Consider the following 27253-nt stretch of genomic DNA (forward strand, 5'->3'; position numbering starts at 1 on the left):
AGCCATTAAAACTATAGATTTATGTAAATACACACACAAATCCGGAGCGATAGCCATTGAAACTATAGATTTATGTAAATACACACACAAATCCAGAGCGATAGCCACTGAAACTATAGATTTATGTAAATATACACACAAATCCAGAGCGATAGCCATCGAAACTATAGATTTATGTAAATACACACACACAAATCCAGAGCGATAGCCATTGAAACTATAGATTTATGTAAATACACACACACAAATCCGGAGCGATAGCCATTGAAACTATAGATTTATGTAAATACACACACAAATCCAGAGCGATAGCCATCGAAACTATAGATTTATATAAATACACACACAAATCCGCAGAGATAGCCATTGAAACTATAGATTTATATAAATACACACACACAAATCCGCAGCGATAGCCACTGAAACTACAGATTTATGTAAATACACACACAAATCCGGAGCGATAGCCATTGAAACTATAGATTTATGTAAATACACACACACAAATCCGCAGCGATAGCCATTAAACTGATAAACAGTTACCACCTCTGAGGACAACAATGGGATTCTGAAGTCTAGGTAAAGGGAACTTAAGTTTCATCTGTATACATATTTGACCTTTTTAAACAAGAGAAAATGTAGAGCCAGGTGCAGTGGCTCACGCCTGTAACCCCGGTGCACTGGGAGCCCAAGACCAGCCCTGGGCCACAGAGTGAGACCCTGTCTCTACAAAAAAGTAACAACGTTAGTTGGGTGAGGTGCTGCGTGCTTGTAGTCCCAGCTACTTGGGAAACTGTGGTGGGAGGATCAGTCGAGCCCAGGAGTTCCAAGCTGCAGTGAGCAGTAATTGTGCCACTACACTCCACCCTGGGTGACAGAGTGAGACCCTGTTTCTATTTTTTAAAGTACGTGTGTATTTCTTATATAATTACAAATAAGGAAACTTAAGGAAAACAAAGGAGCCTGTAGCCTTCGGGCAGAATCAGAAACACAGCTGCTGCTCGGTGGCAACGCCTTCATTTCTTCTTTGCTGCCAGGAAGTTTAGATTTGTCAATTGTGACGGTCTCTGCCTTCTCAGTGTTCTTCCTGCGCCTCCTTCTAACAGAAAGGCACTGCATCAACTCCTCCTCATCATCTTCCTTCGCTCTGAGAAACTACTTTCCTTTCCACTGGATCTGAATCTGGGATTAAAGCTCAACAGCAATAAGAAGGAAAGAATAAGGTTGGGGGGAAAGTCATCTTTTTATCTTATCTAAAGTTTTAGTGGCTCACTGTATTTTTTTTTTTTTTTTTTGAGTCTCGCTCTGTCGCCCAGGCTGGAGTGCAATGGCACGATCTCAGCTCACTGCAACCTCCGCCTCCCGGGTTCAAGTGACTCTCCTGCCTCAGCCTCCCAAGTAGCTGGGATTACAGGCGCCCGCCACCATGTCCAGATAATTTTTGTATTTTTAGTAGAGACAGGGTTTCGCCATGTTGGCCAGGCTATTCTTGAACTCCTGACCTCAGGTGATCCACCCACCTCGGCCTCCCAAAGTGCCGGGATTACAGGTGTGAGCCACCATGCCCGGCCGTGGTTCACCGTATTTTCTAAAGACCGCCCATCCCACGTGCTTTTTGTAACAATGTGCCTTTGACATTCCTCCCGTTAGCGGGTGGGAGAAGACTGTTCCTTCCTCTTGAATCACAGCAGCCTTGTGACTATGGCGGAGGTGATGCTATGAAATTTCCAAGGCTTGGTTCTCTCGGGACGCTCATTCTTGGAACCAGCCACCTTACCGTGAGGAAGTCCAAGCAGCCCATGGAAGACAACAAAGAATCCCAGCAACGGCCTGGCCGAGCTCCCGGCTGACAGCAAGCACCAAGGTGCCAGCCCTGAGAGTGAGCCAATGCATTCTCCAGTCCCCTCTTGAGCTGCCTCGGCTAATGCTGCACGGAGCAGGGATGAGCTGGTCCCCGAGCCAGGCCAAATTATACGTGCAAAACAATTATTGTTTTAAGCTACTAAGTTTTGTGCTGGTTTGTTACAAAGAAATAGATACCTAGAACAGATTCTCTCACAAATGGGGACAACTGAGAGTTGTCCATATATACAACTGCAACTATCTACCATAGGCAGCTTTGGAAGACATGGTGTGGGGTAAAGTGGGGGGACGTCTGCACCAGACAAAGTTAGATCAGGTGGCATCTGAGGTTCCTTCACACACTAAGATTCTGCAGTGAACACGCTGAGCTAAGTGCTTAAGCACTTCCTAGCACCAGGTCCTTTTCCGAAAGCAAGATCACTTAATCCGGTGACGGTCTGCCTTTCAGAAAGTTTAGCTGCCGGATCTGCGGAATCCCCATATACTTTCCCTCCAGTGACAGTTTACCTTTCGGAAAGCTGCCGGATCTGCGGAATCCCCATATACTTTCCCTCCAGTGACAGTTTACCTTTCGGAAAGCTGCCGGATCTGCGGAATCCCCATATACTTTCCTTCCGGTGACAGTTTACCTTTCGGAAAGCTGCCGGATCTGCGGAATCCCCATATACTTTCCCTCCAGTGACAGTTTACCTTTCGGAAAGCTGCCGGATCTGCGGAATCCCCATATACTTTCCTTCCGGTGACAGTTTACCTTTCGGAAAGCTGCCGGATCTGCGGAATCCCCATATACTTTCCCTCCAGTGACAGTTTACCTTTCGGAAAGCTGCCGGATCTGCGGAATCCCCATATACTTTCCTTCCGGTGACAGTTTACCTTTCGGAAAGCTGCCGGATCTGCGGAATCCCCATATACTTTCCTTCCGGTGACAGTTTACCTTTCGGAAAGCTGCCGGATCTGCGGAATCCCCATATACTTTCCCTCCGGTGACAGTTTACCTTTCGGAAAGCTGCCGGATCTGCGGAATCCCCATATACTTTCCTTCCGGTGACAGTTTACCTTTCGGAAAGCTGCCGGATCTGCGGAATCCCCATATACTTTCCCTCCAGTGACAGTTTACCTTTCGGAAAGCTGCCGGATCTGCGGAATCCCCATATACTTGTGGAAGTGCTCCAGGACATTCATCACACCCTGAAGGAGATTAGCAACTTCTCCGTATTGTCTTCGCCTGGTCATGGCTCTGCAAGGAAAGAGTAAGTTTAAAAGTCTAGAAAAACACTAAGGACACAAGATACAGACACAGAACAACCTACGCTAGCTCTCAAACAGAGATCAACTCAGCTGAATCAACGTTCACTGAGCGCTGAGTATATAAGCTGCTGTGCATTGTGGGAGGAAAAAACAGGATCTGGTCCAAATCCTCAAGGTGACATCATATAGTAAGGGAGAGAGTCAAGTACACATCTAACTAGTATCAAAAAGGATGAACTATGTTCTAAACAGAAGTTATGTGCTACGGCGGGAAGAATGTGTGGGTGATGAATTCTCATTCGGTGTGGGGAGGGGAATCTGGGAAGACGATGAATTTAGAATTTGGGTTGGATATTATGGGATTAGCAAGCTTGGGACAGAGAACAGGGGTAGGGATGTTACTATCTGAGGATTACAGCCTATGAGCAAACCAAACACAAAGGGCGCAGCCGGGCGCGGTGGCTCAGCCTGTCATCCCCGCACTGTGGGGGGCCGAGGTGGCTCAGCCTGTCATCCCCGCACTGTGGGGGGCCGAGGTGGCTCAGCCTGTCATCCCCGCACTGTGGGAGGCCGAGTGACTCACACCTGTCATCCCCGCACTGTGGGAGGCCGAGGTGGCTCACACCTGTCATCCCCGCACTGTGGGAGGCCGAGTGACTCACACCTGTCATCCCCGCACTGTGGGAGGCCGAGGTGGCTCAGCCTGTCATCCCCACACTGTGGGAGGCCGAGTGGTTCACACCTGTCATCCCCGCACTGTGGGAGGCCGAGTGACTCACACCTGTCATCCCCGCACTGTGGGAGGCCGAGGTGGCTCACACCTGTCATCCCCGCACTGTGGGAGGCCGAGTGACTCACACCTGTCATCCCCGCACTGTGGGAGGCCGAGGTGGCTCAGCCTGTCATCCCCACACTGTGGGAGGCCGAGGTGGCTCACACCTGTCATCCCCGCACTGTGGGACGCCGAGGTGGCTCACACCTGTCATCTCCACACTGTGGGAGGCCGAGGCAGGCAGATCATGAGGTCACGAGATCGAGACCATCCTGGCCAACATGGTGAAACACCGCCTCTACTAAAATACAAAAAATTAGCTGGGCGTGGTGGCAGGCGCCTGTAATCCCAGCTACTTGGGATGCTGAGGCAAGAGACTCGCTTGAACCTGGGAGGCAGAGGTTTCAGTGAGCCGAGATCGCGCCACTGCACTCCAACCTGGGCGACAGTGGGAGACTCCGTCTCAAAAACAAAAACAAAAACAAAAATATACAAAGAGCAGCGCTTTACCTATTAACTGAAATCTGTAGGTTCTAAGGCACCTGTGCCACAGACCTCTACTTTCCCTACTGCTAAGGTTAATGATGCTTAAATAAAAGGATGCTGATAAAATCAAGTTACACACAGGGAGGAAATATAAACTATTAGATCTAAATTTTTCATTAGGATTGGGCTATTTCATTAAATTTGTAATTTATGATTTTCCGTAAGAGGCACTGAAAAAGACAGGATTGGCCAGGCGCGGTGGCTCATGTCTGTAATCCCAGCACTTTGGGAGGCCGAGGCGGGCGGATCATGAGGTCAGGAGATCGAGACCATCCTGGCTAACACGGTGAAACCCCGTCTCTACTAAAAATACAAAAATTAGCCGGGCATAGTGGCGGGCGCCTGTAGTCCCAGCTACTCAGGAGGCTGAGGCAGGAGAATGGCGTGAACCCGGGAGGCGGATCTTGCAGTGAGCCCAGATCGTGCCACTGCACTCCAGCCGGGGCAACAGAGCCAGACTCCGTCTCAAAAAAAAAAAAAAAAAAGAAAAACACAGGATCAAGTTCAAGCCAAGGTGTTCCATTGCTACCACTGTCTGGGTCTTACCACCGCCTGGTCTTACCACCGCCTACTCTTACCACTGCCTGGTCTGATGGTTTGGTGGACACCAACCACCCGAGGAAGGAACAAATGCGACCGCCCTCCGGTATCCCTGTGGCCGCTGCTCTCACTGCTCACAGGAGAGTGGACCGGGGTCCCTGGAGCTCATCCAATACCTAGAGAGGTCAGGAAGGGGCCCACCCCTCCTCCTCTTTCCCTCAAGGCACTCTCCCACTTCCCCCACCCAGGACTTCGAATGCTGCATCTCAGTTTCTATGAAGATGCGCTTTCCCTGTCCACACACGGAATCACACTGAGGCTGGAGCAGGGGGAGTCCCCAGCCTGAGACAGGCCACAGAGGTGAGCTGGAGTGTCAGAATCTTGCTAGTAAAGGAGGCTTTAGATTGCTCCTTTGTAGTAAATCACCAGCTCTTCCTTCTCTATTTCTAATGTTCTGATGTATCATTCCCTCTACAAGCCAAACGGAAAGCTACTTTATAAAAAGTAGATTGAAAAAAAAAAAGTGGTTTGAATGATTGAGTTCTGTCTCATAGGGTCTCTTCCATGACAGCACAACTCAGCCCAATACAAGCAGGAAACCTGCCGAGGCAGAAGCAGCAGGGAGTGCAGATGGGCCCGCGTCACTCTGTCTGCCGGGAGTGAATATGGGCCCGCGTCACTCTGTCTGCCTGGAGTGAATATGGGCCCGTGTCACTCCGTCTGCCTGGAGTGAATATGGGCCCGCGTCACTCTGTCTGCCTGGAGTGAATATGGGCCCGCGTCACTCTGTCTGCCTGGAGTGAATATGGGCCCGTGTCACTCCGTCTGCCTGGAGTGCAGATGGGCCCGCGTCACTCTGTCTGCCGGGAGTGAATATGGGCCCGCGTCACTCTGCCTGCATGGAGCGAATATGGGCCCGTGTCACTCCGTCTGCCTGGAGTGCAGATGGGCCCGCGTCACTCCGTCTGCCGGGAGTGAATATGGGCCCGCGTCACTCTGTCTGCCTGGAGTGAATATGGGCCCGCGTCACTCTGTCTGCCGGGAGTGAATATGGGCCCGCGTCACTCTGTCTGCCTGGAGTGAATATGGGCCCGTGTCACTCTGTCTGCCTGGAGTGAATATGGGCCCGCGTCACTCTGTCTGCCGGGAGCGAATATGGGCCCGCGTCACTCCGTCTGCCTGGAGTGAATATGGGCCCGTGTCACTCTGTCTGCCTGGAGTGAATATGGGCCCGTGTCACTCTGTCTGCCTGGAGTGAATATGGGCCCGTGTCACTCTGTCTGCCTGGAGTGAATATGGGCCCGTGTCACTCTGTCTGCCTGGAGTGAATATGGGCCCGTGTCACTCTGTCTGCCTGGAGTGAATATAGGCCCGTGTCACTCTGTCTGCCTGGAGTCAATATGGGCCTGTGTCACTCTGTCTGCCTGGAGTGAATATGGGCCCGTGTCACTCTGTCTGCCTGGAGTCAATATGGGCCTGTGTCACTCCGCCTGCCTGGAGTGAATATGGGCCCGCGTCACTCCGCCTGCCTGGAGTCAATATGGGCCTGTGTCACTCTGTCTGCCTTGTTGGTACAGAACCACAGCCTGAAGATGGGCCATATTCTTGGAGTCGTTCTGAAAGGCCTCTGGGGTCCCCTTCTGACTAGCTGCCAGTGTTTGTTAGGTTCTGAACACCAGAGGGCACAAAGCAAAAATGGTGAGTGAACACTTGAAGCCAATTTGCAGAAAGTGAGGCAGGATGGTGAGACTTTCCTGGCTGAGAAGTAAATAGGCCAACGACCCCATTTTCTCTATGTGATACATTTCCCATGGCCCCAGAAGAGAAAGTTGGCATTGCTTACTCGAGGGAGTCGACGCCTCCGGCCAGCATGTGCAGGTGGTTCAGTGTGGTGATGGAGGTGGTCAGGTGGCGTTTGGCGTGATCTAATTGCTTAATATCACGGGTGATTTCTTTCACCTAAACGTTGAAAAACCACAAGAAAGAAAGGAAGACGGTTAAGAAAGATGTAAAACGCTTCTGCAAGTAGCTCCGTAAGAAATGAATGCAGATGAAGCAGCGAAAAATCTCAGGTTAGCAAACATTCTCACAATACAAAATAAAAATAATTTCCAACCAGGCATTTAAAATTTAATGTGGCATCTCTTTGGACTTTACTCAGGGTTATAAAACCTTCAGTTGTGGGCATGAAATGAACTTTATTTTTCACCCCAAATGAAATGATCCAAACAGCAATTCAGTATTGAGCACACAGGACAGAGGAACGCAAGCACAGCACCTTTCCTCCTGAACAAGGTGAGGAAAGTGTGCCTTCTGGTGCTGAAGCCGCTGGGCCGTACAAAACTCCTATCAGTCAGTACATGGTACTCAGACGGTCTTTACTAATGGAATGAGGGCCTGAGCTTCCAGCAAAGAAAAGACTTTCAAATCTCAAGAAGACTGAAATATAAGCCCTGTAACATACGCTTAACATGTAAGTTACTAGGAGGGCAGGAGCAGTCTTCAGGGAGTGAGAAGGCAATTTGGGGAGTAGGAGCCTGACAGTGTTGTTTCAGCAGGTCCAAGAGAAGAGAAGCTGTCTCTGGGAATGCAAGTATATTTCAGTCACCAGAAAAGCATATTCAATAGAGAAGTTGGAAAAATTCCCCAACTTTACTAACACCCAGGTGAAATCATCCACTGTGTTTCTTGACCCATGCTGACTAAGAAATTTTGATTTTGTTTTTTGTTTTTTTGTGTGTGTGTTTTTTATCATGCCACATTATTTTTAATTACATACAAAGATCTAACATGTCACCCACGGACCATTTCACCCGCTGCTCTGTTTGGCCGCCAGTCTCTTATCTCTCTCTTTGGCAATGGTGAGGCGGATACCCTTTCCTCGGGGAAGAGAAATCCATCGTTTGTTGCCCTTGCCAATAGTGAAAATGTTGGAAAATCAAGTATCAAAGCTGTTGCCACTGGTGTGTTTCACATGAACCACGTCAAAAGATCCCGGGTGCCTCTCTCTGTTGGGGATCACACCAACTCTTCCCAGGTGAGCGCCTCCAGTCACCATATACAGCTTGCCAGTGTCGAACGTGATGAAATCGGTCATTTTGCCAGTCTCCAAATCAATCTGAATGGTGTCATTCACCTTGATGAGGGGTCAGGGTAGCAGATGGTGCGAGCATCATGAGTCACCAGATGAGGGATTCCTTTTGTGCCCACAAAGATTTTTCTCACTTTGCACAACTTGTACTTGGCCTCCTCAGGTGTAATACGATGTACAGCAAAGCGGCCCTTGGTGTCACAGATCAGATGGAAATTCTCTCCTGTCTTGTCAATGCTGATGACACCCATGAACCCAGCAGGGTATGTTATATCAGTTCGGACCGTGCCATCGATCTTAATGAACCGCTGCATGCAAATCTTAAGTCTGTTCCTTGGGAAAATGATGAGGGGGAGACACTCTCTCAACTTGTAGGGACTGGTGGACGGACGAGGAGCTAACACACCGGTCAATTTATCCAGCATCCAATGCTTTGGAGCTGCCACCCGCTTCAGATGCTTCTTGGCACCACAAGCCATGGCTGCGTTAGGCAAGGAAAAGAGGACCTCCGTCTTCCGGTGCACATAGCGAAAGTTTCTTAATAGCAATTTGGTTGCCCAGGTTCTGTGACACCTGGAAGGAAGGGAGTGCCCTGGATACAAAGTACAAACACTGTAGTCACTGGATAGATACATCCCACTGAAGTGAGAAACTCAGCCGTGAGTTCATGGGTAGATACATCCCACTAAAGTGAGAAACTCAGCCGTCAGTTCGTGGATAGATACATCCCACTAAAATAAGAAACTCGGCAGGGAGTTCGTGGATAGATACATCCCACTAAAATAAGAAACTCGGCAGGGAGTTCATGGATAGATACATCCCATTAAAGTGAGAAACTCAGCCGGGAGTTCGTGGATAGATACATCCCACTAAAATAAGAAACTTGGCAGGGAGTTCGTGTGCCCTGCTCTTTCAGGGTCTGATCACCCTAGGTGAACTCATACAGGTTATGACCTGCACAGCTCAATTCCACACTCAACGATCCTGCAAGCCTCACCTGGATCTTAGCTATAAAAAGCCTCTTTCACGGGGACTTCCCCATCAAGCCTTCCTTCCTTCTATAACCCCCAAACAATCTCTGTTTCCACTGAATTAAAAAAAAAAAAAGTTTAAGACCACCACCACTTTACCAAATACTTAAATTTGGGGCAAAAATAAGAATAATAATAATAAATAAATCAGGAGTGGTATAAGCTAGATACAGAAGGCTGAAGATTGGCCCTGTAACCTGATCACCCACTTGCAACTCTGAAATCGGCATCCTTTTTCCTACAAAAAAATCTCTGTATGTCTTCCAGGGTTTTTCGCTTCAGTCTAACATAGTGGGTCTTTATTTTTTATTTTTATTTATTTATTTATTTTTTATTGGAAGTGGAGTCTCGCTCTCTTGCCCAGGCTGGAGTGCAGTGGTGCGATCTTGGCTCACTGCAGCCTCCACCTCCCAGGCAAGCAATTCTCTGCCTCAGCCTCCAGAGTACCTGGGATTACAGTTGTGCACCACGACGCCTGGTTAATTTTTGTATTTTTAGTAGAGACAGAGTTTCGCCATGTTGGCCAGGCTGGTCTTGAACTCCTGGCCTCAAGTGATCCCCCCTCCTTGGCCTCCCAAAGTGCTGGGATTACAGGCATGAGCCACCGCGCCCGGCCGCATCAGGGATCTTTAACCACTGTGTTCAAAGTCACAGTCATCTGTGACTCTTCCTGGTCCCTGCATCATTAAGTCATTAAGTCCTAAATATTCTCCCTCTGCTTCATCTCAAGAATCTATCCCTTCTCTCTATTCCTTGTTCAGGGCCTCACTGCTCTGCACTGCAGCTGACTGGTCTCTTTATTCCCAGGATCTCCCATCACTCCCCATCCCACAGCCTGTGTTTCTCTAGACAAACTGAACCGCTGATTTTTCCCTAAACAAAGCCGTGAATGGCAGGGCACGCCAAGGGTGCTCAGGTCAAACCTCCACGAGACCAGCTGCGCAACAGAATGCCCATGGTGGATTCGCCTCAACTGCTGCCCATGGGCAGCGAAAATGGGCAGAGCATGAAACGGGAGGTTGGAGAGTCAGACAGATCTAGGGCTGAACCCCAGCTCTACCACTCACCAACACTGCACCCTAGAACAACTTTCTCAGCCTCACTGAGTCTCAGTTTTCTCATCTATAAGATGGGTAATCACAAAGATAATAATGAACATAAAGCCTAGTTCACAAGGTTGTGGTGAGGGCTAAATTAGAGTGCTGATACAAAGGAGCCAGCACACTGCTGGCACTGAAAGAGCTCAACAAAGATCACTTCTCCCCTCACTCCCACCTCTTCCTCCCTTCAGCACAACACTGTCCAGGAATGCAAACTGCTTTAAAATAAGACATCTCATAACTTGGGAGTAAACTGTCACTGCAAACCCCCTCGGTTGGAAGAGGAAGCATACTCTAGAACACAGATTAGCATCATAAGGATATCAACAAATGTAATCAACTCTAGCAAAAGCAGCATCGGATACTCTCGCTGATCATCACGCTTTGAGGGCCCCTGGGTGCTGCTGAGTGTGGTGCATCCTTGGGGAAGGACGAGGGCCCCTGGGTGCTGCTGGGTGTGGTGCATCCTTGGGGAAGGACCACAGAAATCCACGTCCCCAGGACTATGCTCAGTGCTCTTCATATGTTTAATTCTCACAACAACCCTGTGAGGCAAATGCCATTATTCTTATTTTATGGCTGGAAGAAACTGGAATTCTGAGACAATTGAGAGACAGGACATTATTGAGTCTGAATGTGAACCCAGGATCCAGCACTTCCCAGCGCTTCCCATGGAGGAGGGGAAGGTGAATGCTGGATTCTTGGTCTTCAGGGCAAGCTTCTGAGCACATCACCGGGGGACGCCAATGCATCAAGGGAGAACTCAACCAAAACCACACACACGGATCACGGGTGGGGACATCCCTCCTCCCTCCATCCCTCCCTCCATCCGGCTCCAGGACCATTCTCAGTGTGCATCGAGCTACATACCGTCCATCTCGATGGAGAAATGCATGATACCAATACCAAGACATGTTAGAGAAAGGAAAATCCAAAATGACTAGGAAACTATTTTCAGAAAGGAGAAAAAAAAAAGTTGCAGTTGGATGCAGTGGCTCACACCTGTAATCCCAGCACTGTGGGAGGCTGAGGCAGGTGGATCATGAGGTCAGGAGATCGAGACCATCCTGGCCAACATGGTGAAACCCTTTCTCTACTAAAAATACAAACAATTAGCCAGGCGTGGTGGCAGGCGCCTGTAATCCCAGCTACTTCGGTGGCTGAGGCAGGGGAATCGCTCGAACCCGGGAGGCGGAGGTTGCAGCGAGCCAAGATCGCACCACTGCACTCCAGCCTGGCGACAGAGCAAGACCCCATCTCAAAAAAAAAAAAAAAAAAAAAAACCCAAAAAACAACAACAACAACAAAAGTTGCCTATTTAAAACCAGGGCTGCAAACACAGGGCAGCAGAGATGGTGAGTCACTGCTGACCAGCAGCTCCCCTTGAATTGATCTGAACGCATTCATGTGGTTGGCAGGAGGTGTCATTATTAGAAAAAGCTCATTATTAGAATGCCTAGATGAGAAGCTCACTTCCTCTTTTGGTGCAAAAGGTTAGGAAGAAACCAGAACTCACCATTTGCTCTGATTTTTCAGCTTTGTCTTTGATATCTTTGATTTTGCCAAAGAGTTGTTGGATAGCTTTCTGAGCCTCTTCAAGCGCCTAGAGTAAGAGAAATACATGAAAAACAAAAAGCGGCTCGAGACAGCACCAGTCACTAACTGTAATCAATGCTAGGCACAAAAGAAATTTCCATGAAGCTCTCCTGATTCATTGTACTTACGCCAACAATTTTTATGGACCAAAATAGTAGAGACCTATAGAGTCCAGTATCTGCAAACAGGCAAACACTCGGGACTCTTACCAATGTTCCTCACAAAGTTGCAACTTAAAACTAAATGATTCCCCTCTATCTCAGTCATTACTGTACATGTTATTGATAACAGCAAATAGGACAAGTAGATCTCTGTGTGTGGGTGTATGCAAAGCCTCACACAGAGGGACAGGGGTAGCTCTAAATTGGGGCGAGGGAAAGCTCTGGACTTGGAAGTTCCAGCTTGTGCATTCAAAAAAACCTGAACCATGAATGGGGACTCCAGAACTGTAATAAATCTTAAAGACTTTCATAGTAAGCCATTTGAAAACCAATGAAATGCGCTTAGAAAGGAACACTGGGCCGGGCGCAGTGGCTCACGCCTGTAATCCCAGCACTTTGGGAGGCCGAGGCGGGTGGATCACAAGGTCAGGAGATCGAGACCATCCTGGCTAACATGGTGAAACCCTGTCTCTACTAAAAATACAAAAAATTAGCCGGGCATGGTGGCACGCACCTGTAGTCCCAGCTACTTGGGAGGCTGAGGCAGAAGAATTGCTTGAACCCAGGAGGCAGAGCTTGCAGTGAGCCGAGATCACGCCACTGCACTCCAGCCTGGGCGACAGAGTGAGACTCCGTCTCAAAAAAAAGAAAGAAAGAAAGAAAGGAACGCTGAAAGTTAACGGTGGCTCACACCTGTAATCCCAGCACTTCAGAGGCTGAGGCAGGAGGATTACTTAAGCCCAGGAGTTCAAGACTAGCCTGGGAAACATGGTGAGACTCGGTCTCTGCAAAAAAAAAAAGTTAGCCAGGCACGATGGCGCACACCGGTAGTCTTAGCTACTCGGGAGGCTGAGGTGAGAAGATTACTTGAGCCTGGGAGGTCAAGGCTGCAGTGAACTGTGATCATGCTACTGCACTCCAGCCTGGTGACTGAGCGAGACCTTGTCTCAAAAAACAAGCAAAAAGCTAATGGTGAGCCCAGTATTTCCGCTGAAATAAAAACCCGCAAAGATGGATGCTGCATAATAAAAGTATTACAACACGGCTGCAGCTTCTGCCAGGAGGGCAAGCAACACGAGGGCAGTTGTGAGATGTGGAGACCAGAAAGTGCCTGTGAGTGTCAGCAGGCCACAGACGTGGAGACCACATGCACTGGACCGTCCATGACTAAAGACTACCTACACCTAAAGTTCCTGTGAGTGCCAGCAGCCCACAGACATGTATAGACCATACGCACTGGACCATCCGTGACTAAAGACTGCCTACAGCTAATGTGTCTGTGAGCGTGTCAGCAGGCCATGGACGTGTATAGACCATATGCACTGGACTGTCCGTGACTAAAGACTATGAATTCCTGAGGCAGTTATAGTACTAGGCACGAGTCAGCATCTCCTTAATTCACTCCTTCAATCACTCAATGAGTATTTACTGAATGCCTCCCATATACCAGGCATGATTCTAGGCATTGGGAATCCAATGGTAAACCAGGCAGTATGGTCTCTCTCTCTGTCCTCAAGGAATGAACTTACTTTGAGAAGTAAGTAAGGGGGAGGAGATCCTGGAAAAACAACAAAATAAAGAAACAAGATAATTCCTAAGTGTGACAGGTGTGGTGAAAGACTTATGCAGAGTGATGAGAATAAGGGAGATGGTGGTAACGGAAGGTCTCCTGAGAAAGGGCACATGAATTGGGACCTGCAGGATGAGGAGGTGTCAGAATTTGTAGATTTGGAGTAAGAGGATTTTTTTTTTTTGAGATGGAGTCTCGCTCTGTCGCCCAGGCTAGAGTGCAGTGGCACAATCTCGGCTCACTGCAACCTCTGCCTCCTGGGTTCAAGCAATTCTCCTGCCTCAGCCTCCCGAGTAGCTGGGACTACAGGCACCTGCTACCACACCCGGCTAATTTTTTGTATTTTTAGTAGAGACAGGGTTTCACCATGTTAGCCAGGATGGTCTCGATCTCCTGACCTCGTGATCTGCCCGCCTCGGCCTCCCAAAGTGCTGGGATTACAGGTGTGAGCCACCGCGCCCGGCCTGAAGTAAGAGGATTTTAAGCAGAGAGAACAGCAAATGCAAAGACCCTGATAGAGAAAAGACCTCGGTGTTTTGGAGGTCCAAAAAGAAAGACAGTAGGTGGTAGTGTAATATTGCAGCAGGAAGTGTCTAGAAATAACCTGGAGAGGTAGGCAGGAGCCAGAGCACGGAGGGCCTCAAAGCATGAGGATTCTGGTCTAAGTGCAAATGAGAAGCCAATGAAGGGTTTTAAACAAGGGACAGATGTATGGCTTACTTGTATAAAAGACTGTCCTGGCTGCTATGTGGCAAAGGGGCTGTGCAGGGGCAGGAGGGAAAGCAGGAGTGAAAGGCCTGTGAGAAGTTGCTGCAGTGTCCACATGAGACGGTGGAGGCCTAGACGAGGCAGCCGGTGCTGACAGGAAGACGCCGAGTGATTCAGGGTTTCCAGGAAGGTACAATGCATAGGACTCACTGATGGACTGTGTGTGGGTGATGAGGGAGAGGCAAGAACCAAGGATGACGCCCGGGTTTGGTTTGAAAAGCCAGGAATGCAGGAGGAGGACGGGCTCGACAGGCAGGTGTGTGTGGTGGTGGCGAGGCTGGAAGTGAAGAGTCCCATCTGCAATACGTTAAGGGTGCCTGTGCTACGGCTGGAATGGTGCATACGGCTGGAATGCATCCCCAAAGTTCATGTGTTGGAAACATAATCCCCAATGCAATGGTGTTGGGGCCTTTACGAGGTGACCAGGTCATGAGGGGTTTGCCCTCATAAACGAATGAATGGCATTATCTCGGGAGTGGGTTCTTGATAAAAGGATCTGTTCAGCCACTTTCTCGTGCAGGTACACACTTTCTTGCCTTCCACCTCTGCCATGGGACGACACGGTGAGAAGGCCCTCGCCGCGGGATGATGCGGTAAGAAGCCCTTGCCAGATGTGGGCCCCTTGATCTTGGACTTCCCAGCCTCCAGAATTATAAGAAAGAAATCTCTTTTCTTCATAAATGATTCAGTCTGTACTATTCTGTTACAGTAACATAAAACAGACTAAGAAAACTGGTATCAAGAAGTGGGCTATTGCTATAGCAAATACCTGAAAACATGGCTTTGGAACTGGGTGATGGACAGATGTGGAACAGTTTTGAAGTGAAGGCTGGAAGAAGCCTGTATTGCTGTGAACAGAGTGCTAAGGGGGATTCTGCTAAGGGCTCAGAAGAAAAGCAGAAATGTACAGAAAGTCTGGAACTTCTTAGAAATTACTTCGTGGTTGTGACCGGAGTGTTGGTAGAAATACAGACAGTAGGCTGGGCGCGGTGGCTCACACCTGTCATCCCAGTACTTTGGGAGGCCGAGGAGGGCGGATCACCTGAGGTCAGGAGTTCAAGACAGCCTGGCCAACATGGTGAAACCCTGTCTCTACTAAAAATACAAAAATTAGATGGGCGTGGTGGCGGGTGCCTGTAATCCCAGCTACTCGGGAGGCTGAGGCAGGAGAATCACTTAAACCCAGGAGGCAGAGGTTGCAGTGAGCTGAGATAGCACCACCGCACTCCAACCTGGGTAATAAGAGCAAAAATCTGTCCCCACCAAAAAAAAGATAGCTTATTTGAGATCAACTAGAGACATTAAGTTGGACATAAGATTCTGGAGCTTGGAAGAGAGGTGATAGGTTGGGATTTAAATTCAGAAGCCATTACTTTAGAGATGATATGTAAGTCTGTAAGATTAGAAGAAGTCACCTAGGAAGAGAGAATAGACAAAAGAAGAGAAGACGGCACAGGGCTGATCCTTGGGCATGCCAATATTCAGAAGTCTAACATAAAAAAAAGCAGAGATGCCGAGAAAAACCACCAGTGACATGAGAAAAAATCAGGTACAATGGGTGTTACAGAAGCCAAACAGAAGTGTTTGAAGGAGGAGGAAAGAGTGATTGTGCCTTCTGTTGTTAAACACTCATATAAGCGGCCGGGCGCAGTGGCTCAGGCCTATAATCCCAGCACTTTGGGAGGCCAAGGCGGGCAGATCACCTGAGGTCGGGAGTTCAAGACCAGTCTGACCAATATGATGAAACCCTGTCTCTACTCAAAATACAAAAATTAGCCAGGTGTGGTGGCGGGCGCCTGTAATCCCAGCTACTTGGGAGGCTGAGACAGGATAATCGCGTGAACCCAGGAGGCAGAGGCTGCAGTGAGCCGAGATCGTGCCATTGCACTCCAGCCTGGGCAACAAGAACAAAACTCCATCTCAAAACAACAACAACAACAACAAAAAACTCATGTGGATCATGAGGTCAAGAGTTTGTGACCAGCCTGACCAACACGGTGAAACCCCATCTCTACTAAAAATACAAAAATTAGCCAGGCGTGGTGGTGTGCACCTGTAATCCCAGCTACCCAGGAGGCTGAGGCAGGAGAATTGCTTGAATCCAGGAAACGGAAGCTGCAGTGAGCTGAGATGGTGCCATTGCACTCCAGCCTGGGCAACAGAGCGAGACTCCATCTCACAAAAAAAAATGAAGACAGCTGCTACTGATTTTGACAACAGGGAAGTTGTTGGTGACCCTGACAAGAGCAGTCTCAATGCAGTCAAGGGGATGGACAGCAATGACACGATGATCACAGAGCAGGCCACAAATGATGGCCTGTGGGCTGAAGCCAGTCTGCCACGTCTGCCACCTGTTTTTGTAAAGAATGTGTTTTTGGAACACAACCAAACTCATTTGTTTAAGTATTGTTTATGGGGACTTTTGCCACACAATGGCAGAGATAAATAGTTACAACAGAGACCATATGGTCAGTAAAGGCTAAAATATTTACTATCTAGCCCTTAACAGAAAGCTTGCTGACCCTCGTATAGACACTTTTTTTTCAAGAAGTTTTTGCTATGAGAAAGGAAGAAAAATAGGGCAACAGATGGGGTAAAGGGAGTAATTTTTAAAGATGAGAAATACTTGCATATGTCTGCTTGGGAATGATTTAGCAGGAGAGAAATTTATTTGGGGGGGCAATGGGTTAATTACAGAAGAGGACTTTTTTAAACACAATGTTCTTGAATTGTTTAGTGCAGGGGACCCCAAGCCCTGGGCCGTGGGCCAGTACCAGTTCGTGGCCTGTTAGGAACTGGGCCGCACAGCAGGAGGCGAGCGGCAGGCAAGTGAGTGAGCATGACCTTCTGAGCTCCCCCTCCTCAGATCAGCAGCGGCATTAGATTCTCATAGGAGCGCGAACCCTACTGTGAACTGCACATGTGAGGGATCTAGGTTGCAAGCTCCTTAACAGAATCTAACTAATGCCTGATTATCTGAGGTAGAACAGCTTCATCCTGAAACCATGTCCCCCTCCCTGGTCCATGGAAAAACTGTCTTCCAAAAAACTGCTCCCTGGTGCCAAAAAGGTTGGGGACCACTGGTTTAGTGTATGAGTATTAGCCCGTTAGCAGGGTTATAAGTATCCTTTAGAATGGGGACCAAGGATATGAACAGCATTCCTATAGAGCCCATAGCTAAGCCAATCATCCATTTGGTTTACCGGGGACACGTTGCATTTATGATTCAGTATAATTATTAATAGCTCCCTCTCCTTCTCAAAGTGACTCTGGTGATAAATCACATGGTCACCTCACCTACAGCATCTAAGGCTACAGCACAGTGGGACCTTGACAAATATCGCCCACTGATTAAAAGTAGCATGGTGCACCTGTAAGAGTGCTGGTGCTGAGGCTACCGCTCTGAATAAGTGCGCTCATAACCATTCCTCTAACTTCAGGCCCAACCATGAGCAGTGGTTCAAAATCACAGCTTCGTGCTTTCTGTAAGTATTCTCTATTTGGCTTATACAGAGTCTAATGTCCAAGATGCTACATGGGATGAGTAAATTCTAAAAAAGGTTGAATCGTGGAGTAAAAAGTGCGACAGAGGCCTCTGTAGGCAACTGACCACTAGAAAGGACCAATCTTCTTGGACACAGCTCACATGGAATTCTGTGATACTGCAGGTCATGTCATGTTATGGTGACATGCTAATGGGATCACAGCTACTGTGTTCTAGCCAAACACCCTAAAACATACAACATGCAGCTAAGAAAGGCAAAAAAGGGGCTAAGTTGTACACTTAGGTCTCACATATGAAGAAGTCTGCATGATCCTATCTCAGAGAAAGGGTTTCTATCCCTTTCTCTCTTACATTAAACCTGGCATCCTACCAGAACTGTCTCTGCTGAAGGTATTGCTTTTTTCTTCCAGCAAACAAATAAGACTCACACAATCTTACATGTCACAGTCTCCAAGATAGATAAACTATCTACCAGACTTTTTTTCTGGCTGGAATACTTTTGCTTGTTTTAATAAGGTACTAAAGTTGGGGAAATTTACTATAATTCATTTTGCAGAGTTTAAAAACTCCTCTGAAGCACTGGCACTATCAGGCAAGTCCATTCTCAACACATACCCTAATATTTGACATCTAACCCCTGATCATGAGTCATATAGAAAGAAGATTGTTTTGCAACTGGAAGAATCATAGGACCTACAAGAAGTTAAGGTTTTTTAACAAACACAAAAATACCTTCACTACCTGGCTAATCAGAAATGTGCTGAAAGAATGACTCTGGCACTGTCCCTAGACACTTTTTAAAATAAAAACGTGGTTGGCCGGCGGGGGCAGTAGCTCACACCTATAATCCCAGCACGCTGTGAGGCTGAGGGTGGACTACTTGAGGCCAGGAGTTCAAGACCAGTCTGACCAACATGGCAAAACCCCATCTCTACTAAAAATACTAAAAAAATTAGCTGTGTGTGCTAGTACATGCCTATAGTTCCAGCTACTCAGGAGGCTGAGGCACGAGAATCACGTGAGCCCAGGAGGTGGAGGTTGCAGTGAGCCAAGATTGCGCCACTGCACTCCAGCCTGGGTGACAGAAATAGACTCTGTCTCAAAAAAAAAAAAAAAAAAAAAAAAAAAGTAGGCCAGGTGCAATGGCTCGTGCCTGTAATCCCAGCACTTTGGGAGGCTGAGGCAGGTGGATCATGAGGTCAAGAGATCAAGACCATCCTGCCCAACATGGTGAAACCCCATCTCTACTAAAAATACAAAAATTAGCTGGGTGTGGTGGCGAGTGCCTGTAATCCCAGCTACTTGGGAGGCTGAGGCAGGAGAATCACTTGAACCAGGGAGTCGGAGGTTGCAGTGAGCTGAGATCGTGCCATCACACTCCAGCCTGGTGACAGAGCGAGACTCCATCAAAAATAAAAAAAAGTAATAATAAAAAAATTAAAAGGTGGCTACTTTCCATTCCAAGCTTATGCGAAATAAAAACAGAACTAATCACTCCCAAAAATGTCTGCATTTAATCTACCCCACTAGCGTTTCTGAATGGAGCACTGGAGCTACAGCCTACATCTAAAGGTGTTATAAAGCAGCGACTGTCGTGGCCCTTTTTAGGACTCAAATTTTATACACACACAGCCTGCATCCTAAAGTGTTATAAAGCAGCGACTGTGTTTAATCTGCCACTACTACAGTTTCTGAACTGAGCACCGGAGCCACAGCCTGTATCTGACAGTGTTATAAAACGGCGACTGTGTTTAATCTGCCCCTATTGGAGTTTCTGAACTGAGCACTGGAGCCACAGCCTGTATCTCACAGTGTTATAAAGCGGCAACTGCGTTTAATCTGCCCCTACTGGAGTTTCTGACCTGAGCACTAGTGAACTGAGCACTGGAGCCACAGCCTGTATCTGACGGTGTTATAAAGCAGCAACTGCATTTAATCTGTCCCCACTCAAGTTTCTGAACTGAGCAGTGGTGAACTGGGCACTGGAGCCACAGCCTGTATCTGACAATATTATAAAGCGGCGACTGCCGTGGTCCTCTTTTAAGACTCAAATTCTGTAAACGAGATGAAAAGCAACCCACTGAATTAGCCTAGAAGGCTCAGCAAAACCAATTCCAGCATCTTTGTGTTTCTGTGCATCCTAATTGTAACCACTACTCTGAATTTTCCTTGCCTCCTGGAGGAGACTCTGAGCAGGCTCTTAAAGCCACAGGAGGTCATGTGTGGAAGATAAGGAGTGTGGAACCTGACACAGACTCTACTGCTTTCTTCTTTCTCTTTTTCCTTTTTTTGCAGAACTGTTGTCTGCCACCTTAGTAGATAGAGGGGCTCTGATTCATTGGCAATGCCTTAAGAAATAAGCATCCCTCTGGCTCTCAGGTGCATCTAATTTTGCAGTTTGTGCCATCAGAGAATCATGCTGCCTTCATCCTGTGAGTCCACAGGCAGCCTTTCAGAGATTTTAAACCGAGATCCCCTTTGTGGCCACTGCAGGATGGAGGAAAGGCTGTTCATTTTCCAAAGAGCTGGTATGGCTTTAGACTGTTCTGTGAAAAAATAAGGTGCTATTATTCAAGGTTACTGGGGAGAAAATTAGATTTTTGCACTATTTTGCTACCATTTCTGTTTTCCAACTTGACATCTATCTGCTGGTTCCCTTTTCTATTATATGGAAAAGCAACATGCTGGGCCAGGTGCAGTGCCTCACGCCTGTAATCCCAGCACTTTCGGAGGCCGAGGCAGGCAAATCACCTAAGGTCAGGAGTTCGAGACCAGCCTAGCCAACACGGTGAAACCCCGTCTCTTCTAAAAATACAAAAATTAGCCAGCCATCATGGCACGCACCTGTAATCCCAGCTACTGGGGAGGTGAGGCAGGATAATCGCCTGCACCTAGGAGGTGGAGGTTGCAGTGAGCCAAGATTGTGCCACTGCACTCCAGCCTGGGCAACAGAGTGAGACTAAGAAAGAAAAGAAAAGAAAAGAAAGGAAAGAAGAAAGGAAAAGGAAAAGGGAAGGGAAGGGAAGGGAGAAAAAGAAGGAAGGAAGGGAGGGAGGGAGGAAAAAGAAAAAAGAAAAGAAAGAGAAAGGAAAGAAAGAGAAAAAGAAAGAAAGAAAGAAGGAAAGAAAAGAAAGAAGAGAGAAAGAGGGAGGGAGGGAGGAAGCAACATGCCGTACGAGTTAAAAGCAAGGGATTTTGAACTAGCAGACTGGGATTCAAATCTTGGCTCTGCCAGTTACTGTGTGATTTCTGTCCAGCCTCTTATCCTCTAGGAAGGAGTTTCATAATTTCCAGAATGAAAATTCTATCAGCTACCTGAAAGGTAGTAAGGAATATGACAGTAGAAAATATCTTTGGAATCGTTTACCCAACACTCTTCCCCTCAGCATGCGAAGTCTTCCTTTTACCGTGTTACTACAGAGTGCTGTCCAAGAGCTGACCGGGCCCTCATTGGACCAGTTTTCCCATGACTTTTTTTTTTGAGATGGAGTCATGCTTCGTCGTGGCATGATCTCGGCTCACTGCAACGTCCGCCTCCTGGGTTCAAGCGACTCTCCTGCCTCAGCCTCCCGAGTAGCTGGGATTACAGGCACCCGCCACCACACCCAGCTAATTTTTGTATTTTTAGTAGAGACGGGGTTTCACCATGTTGGCCAGGATGGTCTCGATCTCCTGACCTCGTGATCTGCTCACCTCGGCCTCCCAACATGCTGGGATTACAGGCGTGAGCCACCAGAATTAGAATTGGGAAAAAGAGTTTGTCTCTCGCGGGTGGTGAAACTGAGTTAGAGAGCAGCTAGGTTCCCCAGGAAGGGGAGGAGGCTGGACTACAGGTAGAGATGATGAGGCCAACACACACACACACACAGACACTGAGTGTTACTCCAGTCTTTGGCTTCAGCTGTTTGACAAGCCCAGCTGAGACGCTATTCTTCTGGCAGTCACACTTGTTGAACTTCTTCAAACCAGACATAACAGGATCCTTCCAAATAATCCCCCTTTTGCCTAAACCCGTTTGAATTGGGATTTTTGTCTTCTGCAACCAAGAGAGTCTTGAATGAGTTTATAAAGCACTCAGCTCACAGGAAGTGCTCACTTAATGGCAACTATTAGTATTCCCACATCTCCCAGATGGAGTAGGATATTTCAGATGAGACTACCCTCTAAGAATCAAAGGTTGTTACTCATCTTTTAGAGCTTTGTAAATAAGATGGCTAAGTTCAGCATCTGCAGGCGGACTCAAAGAACGGCTCATGGATTAAGAGGATGGAATCTTTGAACCATGCTGAAAATGAGACATTCTCCAGAAAAAAACTGAAGTCTTTTGTTCATTCATTCAATTAAAAAGTGAGTGCCTATTACATGTACTGTGCTAGATACTGAGAAAAAAAGATCACTAGCTAGGGGATGTGTCTTTAAAGGGCTTGTAAGGAATACATGTCTGAATTATAAACAAAATGATACAAAGAGCGATGAATAAAGAATGGCAGCGGCCGGGCACGGTGGCTCAAGCCTGTAATCCCAGCACTGTGGGAGGCCGGGCGCAGGGGCTCACGCCTGTAATCCCAACACTGTGGGAGGCCGGGTGTGGTGGCTCAAGCCTGTGATCCCAGCACTTTGGGAGGCTGAGGCAGGTGGATCACGAGGTCAGGAGACCGAGACCATCCTGGCTAACACGGTGAAACCCTGTCTCTACTAAAAATACAAAAAATTAGCCAGGCATGGTGGTGGGCGCCTGTAGTCCCAGCTACTCGGGAGACTGAGGCAGGAGAATGGCATGAACCCAGGAGGTGGAGCTTGCAGTGAGCCGAGATCGTGCCACTGCACTCCAGCCTGGGGCACAGAGCAAGATTCCGTCTCAAAAAAACAAAACAAAACAAAAAACAGCAGCATCATTTCAAAAGCCAGGGGGTCCTCCAGAGAGCAGAAACACGGATGAGTGCTACCACATCTGATAAGCCCTACACGGAAGCCCTTACCACATCCACTGAGGGTGGACACCAAGGGTTAAGTAGCCTCTATTTAGAGAAAGTCTCTTCTTTTGTTACTGCTGACAACCCTGGCACCACTGAGAGCTGCTGCTACAGAAACGAGGTATCCCCAGCTGAAACAGAGGTGCTTCAGCCAGCCTCAGCAATGGTAACAATGCAGCCCACTCCCCATGATGGTGCTCAACAGCAGCAGACGCTGCGGGACTCTCACAGCCACAGATGGCTGCACTCCTACAGCTCTTTGCTTCCCTACGCATCCAAAAACTCAACCAGGACCGCCCTGGTCAAATGCCAGATGGCGCCCATCAGATGAGAATCACTGATGTTTACACAAATTCCTCCACACCACTCAGGAACCTGAAGTATAAGAAGGCTTTATTTAAAGCACAGATTTCTTTCCAAGTTTGTGAACCAAAGACCAAAGGACTGTAAAGAGCAAAGGGAGTAATTCTCACCTTGTTTGTTAAAATGTTCTGTTCCATGTAAGTTACTTTTATTTATGATTTCTGCAAACCAGAGCCACTGCAAATGTGAACCAAAGAGCTCATTTTTATTGTTTTTAGGAGACAAGCCAGAAATTAAAATCACAAGACGAAGCTCAGAAACAAATTCAGCAGTGCCCAAATAAGACTAAACATTTACATTGTAAAGTTCTGCCTATATCTGTTATCACCCCTAACTTAAAACAAGTTAGCCCTGAAATAGCTGAGAGTGATGGATGCGTTCATGCAGCTTCCTTTGATGAAAGGTAACCCCGGAGGATGAGAGCATTTCAAGCAACACCTCCAAGTGGCAAAAGACAAGGAAACGTTTAAGCAAAAGTTTCTGCTGCATTTGCTGAATGAAAGGTAAAGAAATTCAATATTTTTGGAAATGGGGCACATTAAAAGGAACAACTTGTCCAAGTTTAACAAAGGACTTCTTTTCCCAAATAGCCAGGACTTCCAGTTGCCAAGTTCGAGGTTATCGACTTCATTCTAATTCCCCATATCTTACTATTACTTCTCATTTTAGTCACTTAATAACTCTCATCTATATTGTAAGTCTTCATTCAGGAGAAAACATCCTTTTGCAGTGACATCTGGATGTTCCCTCAGCTGACTTTTTGAGACACTTTCTGTACCAAATGCCCTTCAGGCTGTGAGGATTCATCTGCGTGATTTGTCTCTCTTCCTGGTTCACTTACTCTCTTCAGGGCCTCATTGGTGTCTGTATTTTCAGCAGCACAGGCATGCAGAACACACAGAGTTCTCTTCAACCTGGGGTTCTTCTCTCAGTCCGGTTTCTTCGTCATACTGAGGGGGACCAAGCTGGCTAATGAGGCCATGGTCACTGCCATTATTTGGCTTTCCTTATGAATCAGCCTTCCAGGCTCCACAGCAAAACAAGTGGCTCCCAAATCTGCTTTTAAATGTTTGTCACTGTTTAAAGAGAATTTAGTATGGACAAGTATGCAGCATATTGCGAATGACAAAATCTGGATCTGTGATTCACTCGCTTCGTGTGACTTTGGGCACGTCACAGAACTGATGTGGGCCCATCTCTTCATCTGTAAAATGGGGAGAACAGCATCTACGTGGCCTAATTCACACATCTTTGTAAAGACGTGAATCGAGTAAATCAAGTAAAGTAATATATGCAACAATATTTTGCAAGGTAAACATTTATAGTGTAATAAAACATTAGCGTTACAGATCAAGACAAATGACTCAAAATGTTATGTTCTGCAAAAGCAACTCAAAATGTGTCTTTGCTTATAGTGAATGAATCAAGGACAGCTCAGCCTTGCAACAGTACATCCTTAATTATAGAGATCTGGAAAATTCCAGGGCTGACAAACGGTCCTAGAACCTGCCCACACGACACTAGTTACCAGAAATCTCTAAAGACTAGAATCTCTAAGTCTTCAATGAAAAAAAAGTCTAAATTTCTGACTTATTAGAAGTAGCACTTTGCCCAGCTGATAATTCTACCGTTATCACGGGAGGAGGAGTGGGCTGTCTGTCCCAACCGTTCCCTTGTGACTAGGAACAAGAAAAGCTCAAGTACAACAAGGAGACAGGAGTTAAGAATTCGGTCTAAGATGGGGTAAAGACCCCTCAAATACACCTTTTCTCCTGCTTTAAAGACAGTATTTGAATCATCAAACATACTTGGGGCCAGGTGCAATGGCTTACGCCTGTAATCACAACACTTTGGGAGGCAGAGGCGGGCGGATCACCTCAGGTTGGGTGTTCGAGACCAGCCTGGCCGACCTGGTGAAACCCCGTCTCTACCGAAAATACAAAAATTAGCCGGGTGTGGTGGTGGGCACCTGTAATCCCAGCTACTCAGGAGGCTGAGGCAGGAGACTCACTTGAACCCAGGAGGCGGAGGTTGCAGTGAGCTGAGATCACACCTCCATCCTGGGCGACAGGGCGAGACTCCCATCTCAAAAAAAAAAAAAAATTTACCTAGTAGTAAGTATATCTCCAGAAGAAATGCCCCCCTCCAAACTGGGGGTCATTATGAAAGTGGCACTAATATATTTTTGCCTAACATCCATATTCCAGGTATCACATACAATACCTAGAAATGAACACAGCATCTGTTCAGAGTCTACAATACAATACAGAAACAGAAATTAGAAACCCTGGCATGGGATCCAATAATATACGGAGGATGACAAGTTTCTGATGTATTTCAGAGCTTTAATCTAGATGACTACAAAACACCGAGCCAAAACGGATGTATTATCTTTGGTTTTGCGAAACTAATCTCCTTCCAGAGGAGACTCTGGAGTCCAAATTGGAGCAAAGGAAATTTTACAGTTATAGACTCTTGAAAATGGAGATTTACACATGGAAATGGTGACAGCACAACCACAGCACTGCATCTGGGCTCTTCTAAACACTGTTTCCGTGGAGGAAGAGGGAAGCAGGTTCCGTGGATGAAGAGGGAAGAGGAAAAAGGAGGCCAGGTTCTTCCATGAAGACAGAATTCCAAACCCATCCACTGTGCAAACATATCTCAGTGACTTCTTGCATCAAGGGCCTGAAATCCAGAAGGCTTTGCTCTGTTGGCAGTAATACCACAATTTTTCTAATGCACAGCCTCAAACTGAGGATGGAATTTTCCTTACACAATTTCTAACTACTAGCAATCAAAAGCAAGAGTGACCTGGGTACTAGCCAGAGCAGTTACAGCGGTGATGAACGGCATTTTCCTCGAGACGTAGAGTCTAGTTTAAACCTGTGACTGCCTCTAACATGGAAATAAGCAGATGGTGAGTTATGCTTGACCTTCTTTCTTGGCTCCTGAAGACTGCCAGTTTATATGGAGATGGCTCAGAAGAACCTGCCAGTTTATATGGAGATGGCTCAGAAGAACAATAAACTTCAGTGTTCTTTCTTGGCGCAGTATTTTCCTAAAACTATTTTCAATAATCATGTTGCAGAAAAGTGGGACTTGGCGTTTCTAAGGTCAGGAAGGAAACAGTCCAACTGCTGGACTAGTTAACTAAATAAAAGAAAAAATCGGGGTGGTTTTATTTTTGCGGGAGAGAACATCTCCATGAGTAGGCACTACATACAAAAGCTTAAGATTCTTGCTAATCAGAAACATGTTGTCTATATTAATTAAATGAAGACAAAATAGAACGCTTGTGTTAATGCACCTGAGTCTATGGAAAAAATGAATCTATGAAAGTTCAGAACAATATGGAAAAATGTTTCTAAAGAGATTAAATATTGTAATGATTAAAAATTACCATGTGACCCAGCAATTCCACTCCTAGGTACACGGCAAAAGGAACGGAAGCAGAAACTCAAACAGGTATTTGTATGCCAATATTCATAGCATCACTGTTCACAAAAGCCAAATTGTGGGAACAATCCAAGTGTCCATGGACAGATGAATGGATACACAATGTGGGAGAACCACACCACGGAATATTATTCAGCCGTGAAAGAGAAGAAAGTGCTGATACATGCTACAACATGGATGAATCCTGAAGACCACACAAGTGAAATACACCAGACACAAAGGGTCAAACATTGTAGAATTCCACTTATATTAATATAAAGTTCCCAGAATAGGCAAATTTATAGACACAGAAAGTAAAATAGAGGTTACAAGAGGCTGCGGAAAGTGGGCAGGCGAAGGAAGGACTTAATGGTTTTAATGTTTACAGAGTTTCTATTTGGGGTGACGAATAAATTTCAGAAATAGTGGTAGTGGTGGTTGTACATTATGAATGTAATTGATACCACTAATTATACACCTAAAAATGTTAAAATAATAAATTCTATATTATATATATATTTTACAAGGTTTAAAAAAAGTAATATCAAAAACCACTGAACAGTATACTTTAAATAGATGAATTATATGTGAATTATAGCTCACTAATGCTGTTAAAATATAGCTATATAAAAAAATTGAAAAAGGTTATATTTACTAAAATGAAATTTAATAAAATTTTTAAAAGCAT

The 27253-nt window shown here is 46.7% G+C and overlaps 1 protein-coding gene and 1 pseudogene across 4 annotated transcripts in view; both read right to left on the reverse strand.

The window, feature by feature from the left end:
• Window positions 1–27253, reverse strand: part of VPS53 (VPS53 subunit of GARP complex) — a 182179-nt gene that overhangs the window by 117494 nt on the left and 37432 nt on the right. For 2 of the 4 annotated variants that reach the window (XM_063655697.1, XM_063655699.1), the window contains 3 exons: window positions 11708–11794; window positions 6813–6928; window positions 2981–3100 (listed from right to left, as the gene is read on the reverse strand). In XM_063655697.1, the coding sequence (XP_063511767.1) occupies window positions 2981–3100; window positions 6813–6928; window positions 11708–11794 (323 nt within the window). The remainder of the gene's footprint in view (window positions 1–2980; window positions 3101–6812; window positions 6929–11707; window positions 11795–27253) is intronic. The other 2 variants (XM_063655698.1, XM_063655700.1) reach the window with 1 other exon arrangement.
• On the reverse strand, window positions 7646–8757 carry LOC129018239 (small ribosomal subunit protein eS4, X isoform-like; annotated as a pseudogene).

The sequence above is a fragment of the Pongo pygmaeus genome, chromosome 19 (assembly GCF_028885625.2).
Source record: "Pongo pygmaeus isolate AG05252 chromosome 19, NHGRI_mPonPyg2-v2.0_pri, whole genome shotgun sequence".
Taxonomy (NCBI): Eukaryota; Metazoa; Chordata; class Mammalia; order Primates; family Hominidae; genus Pongo; species Pongo pygmaeus.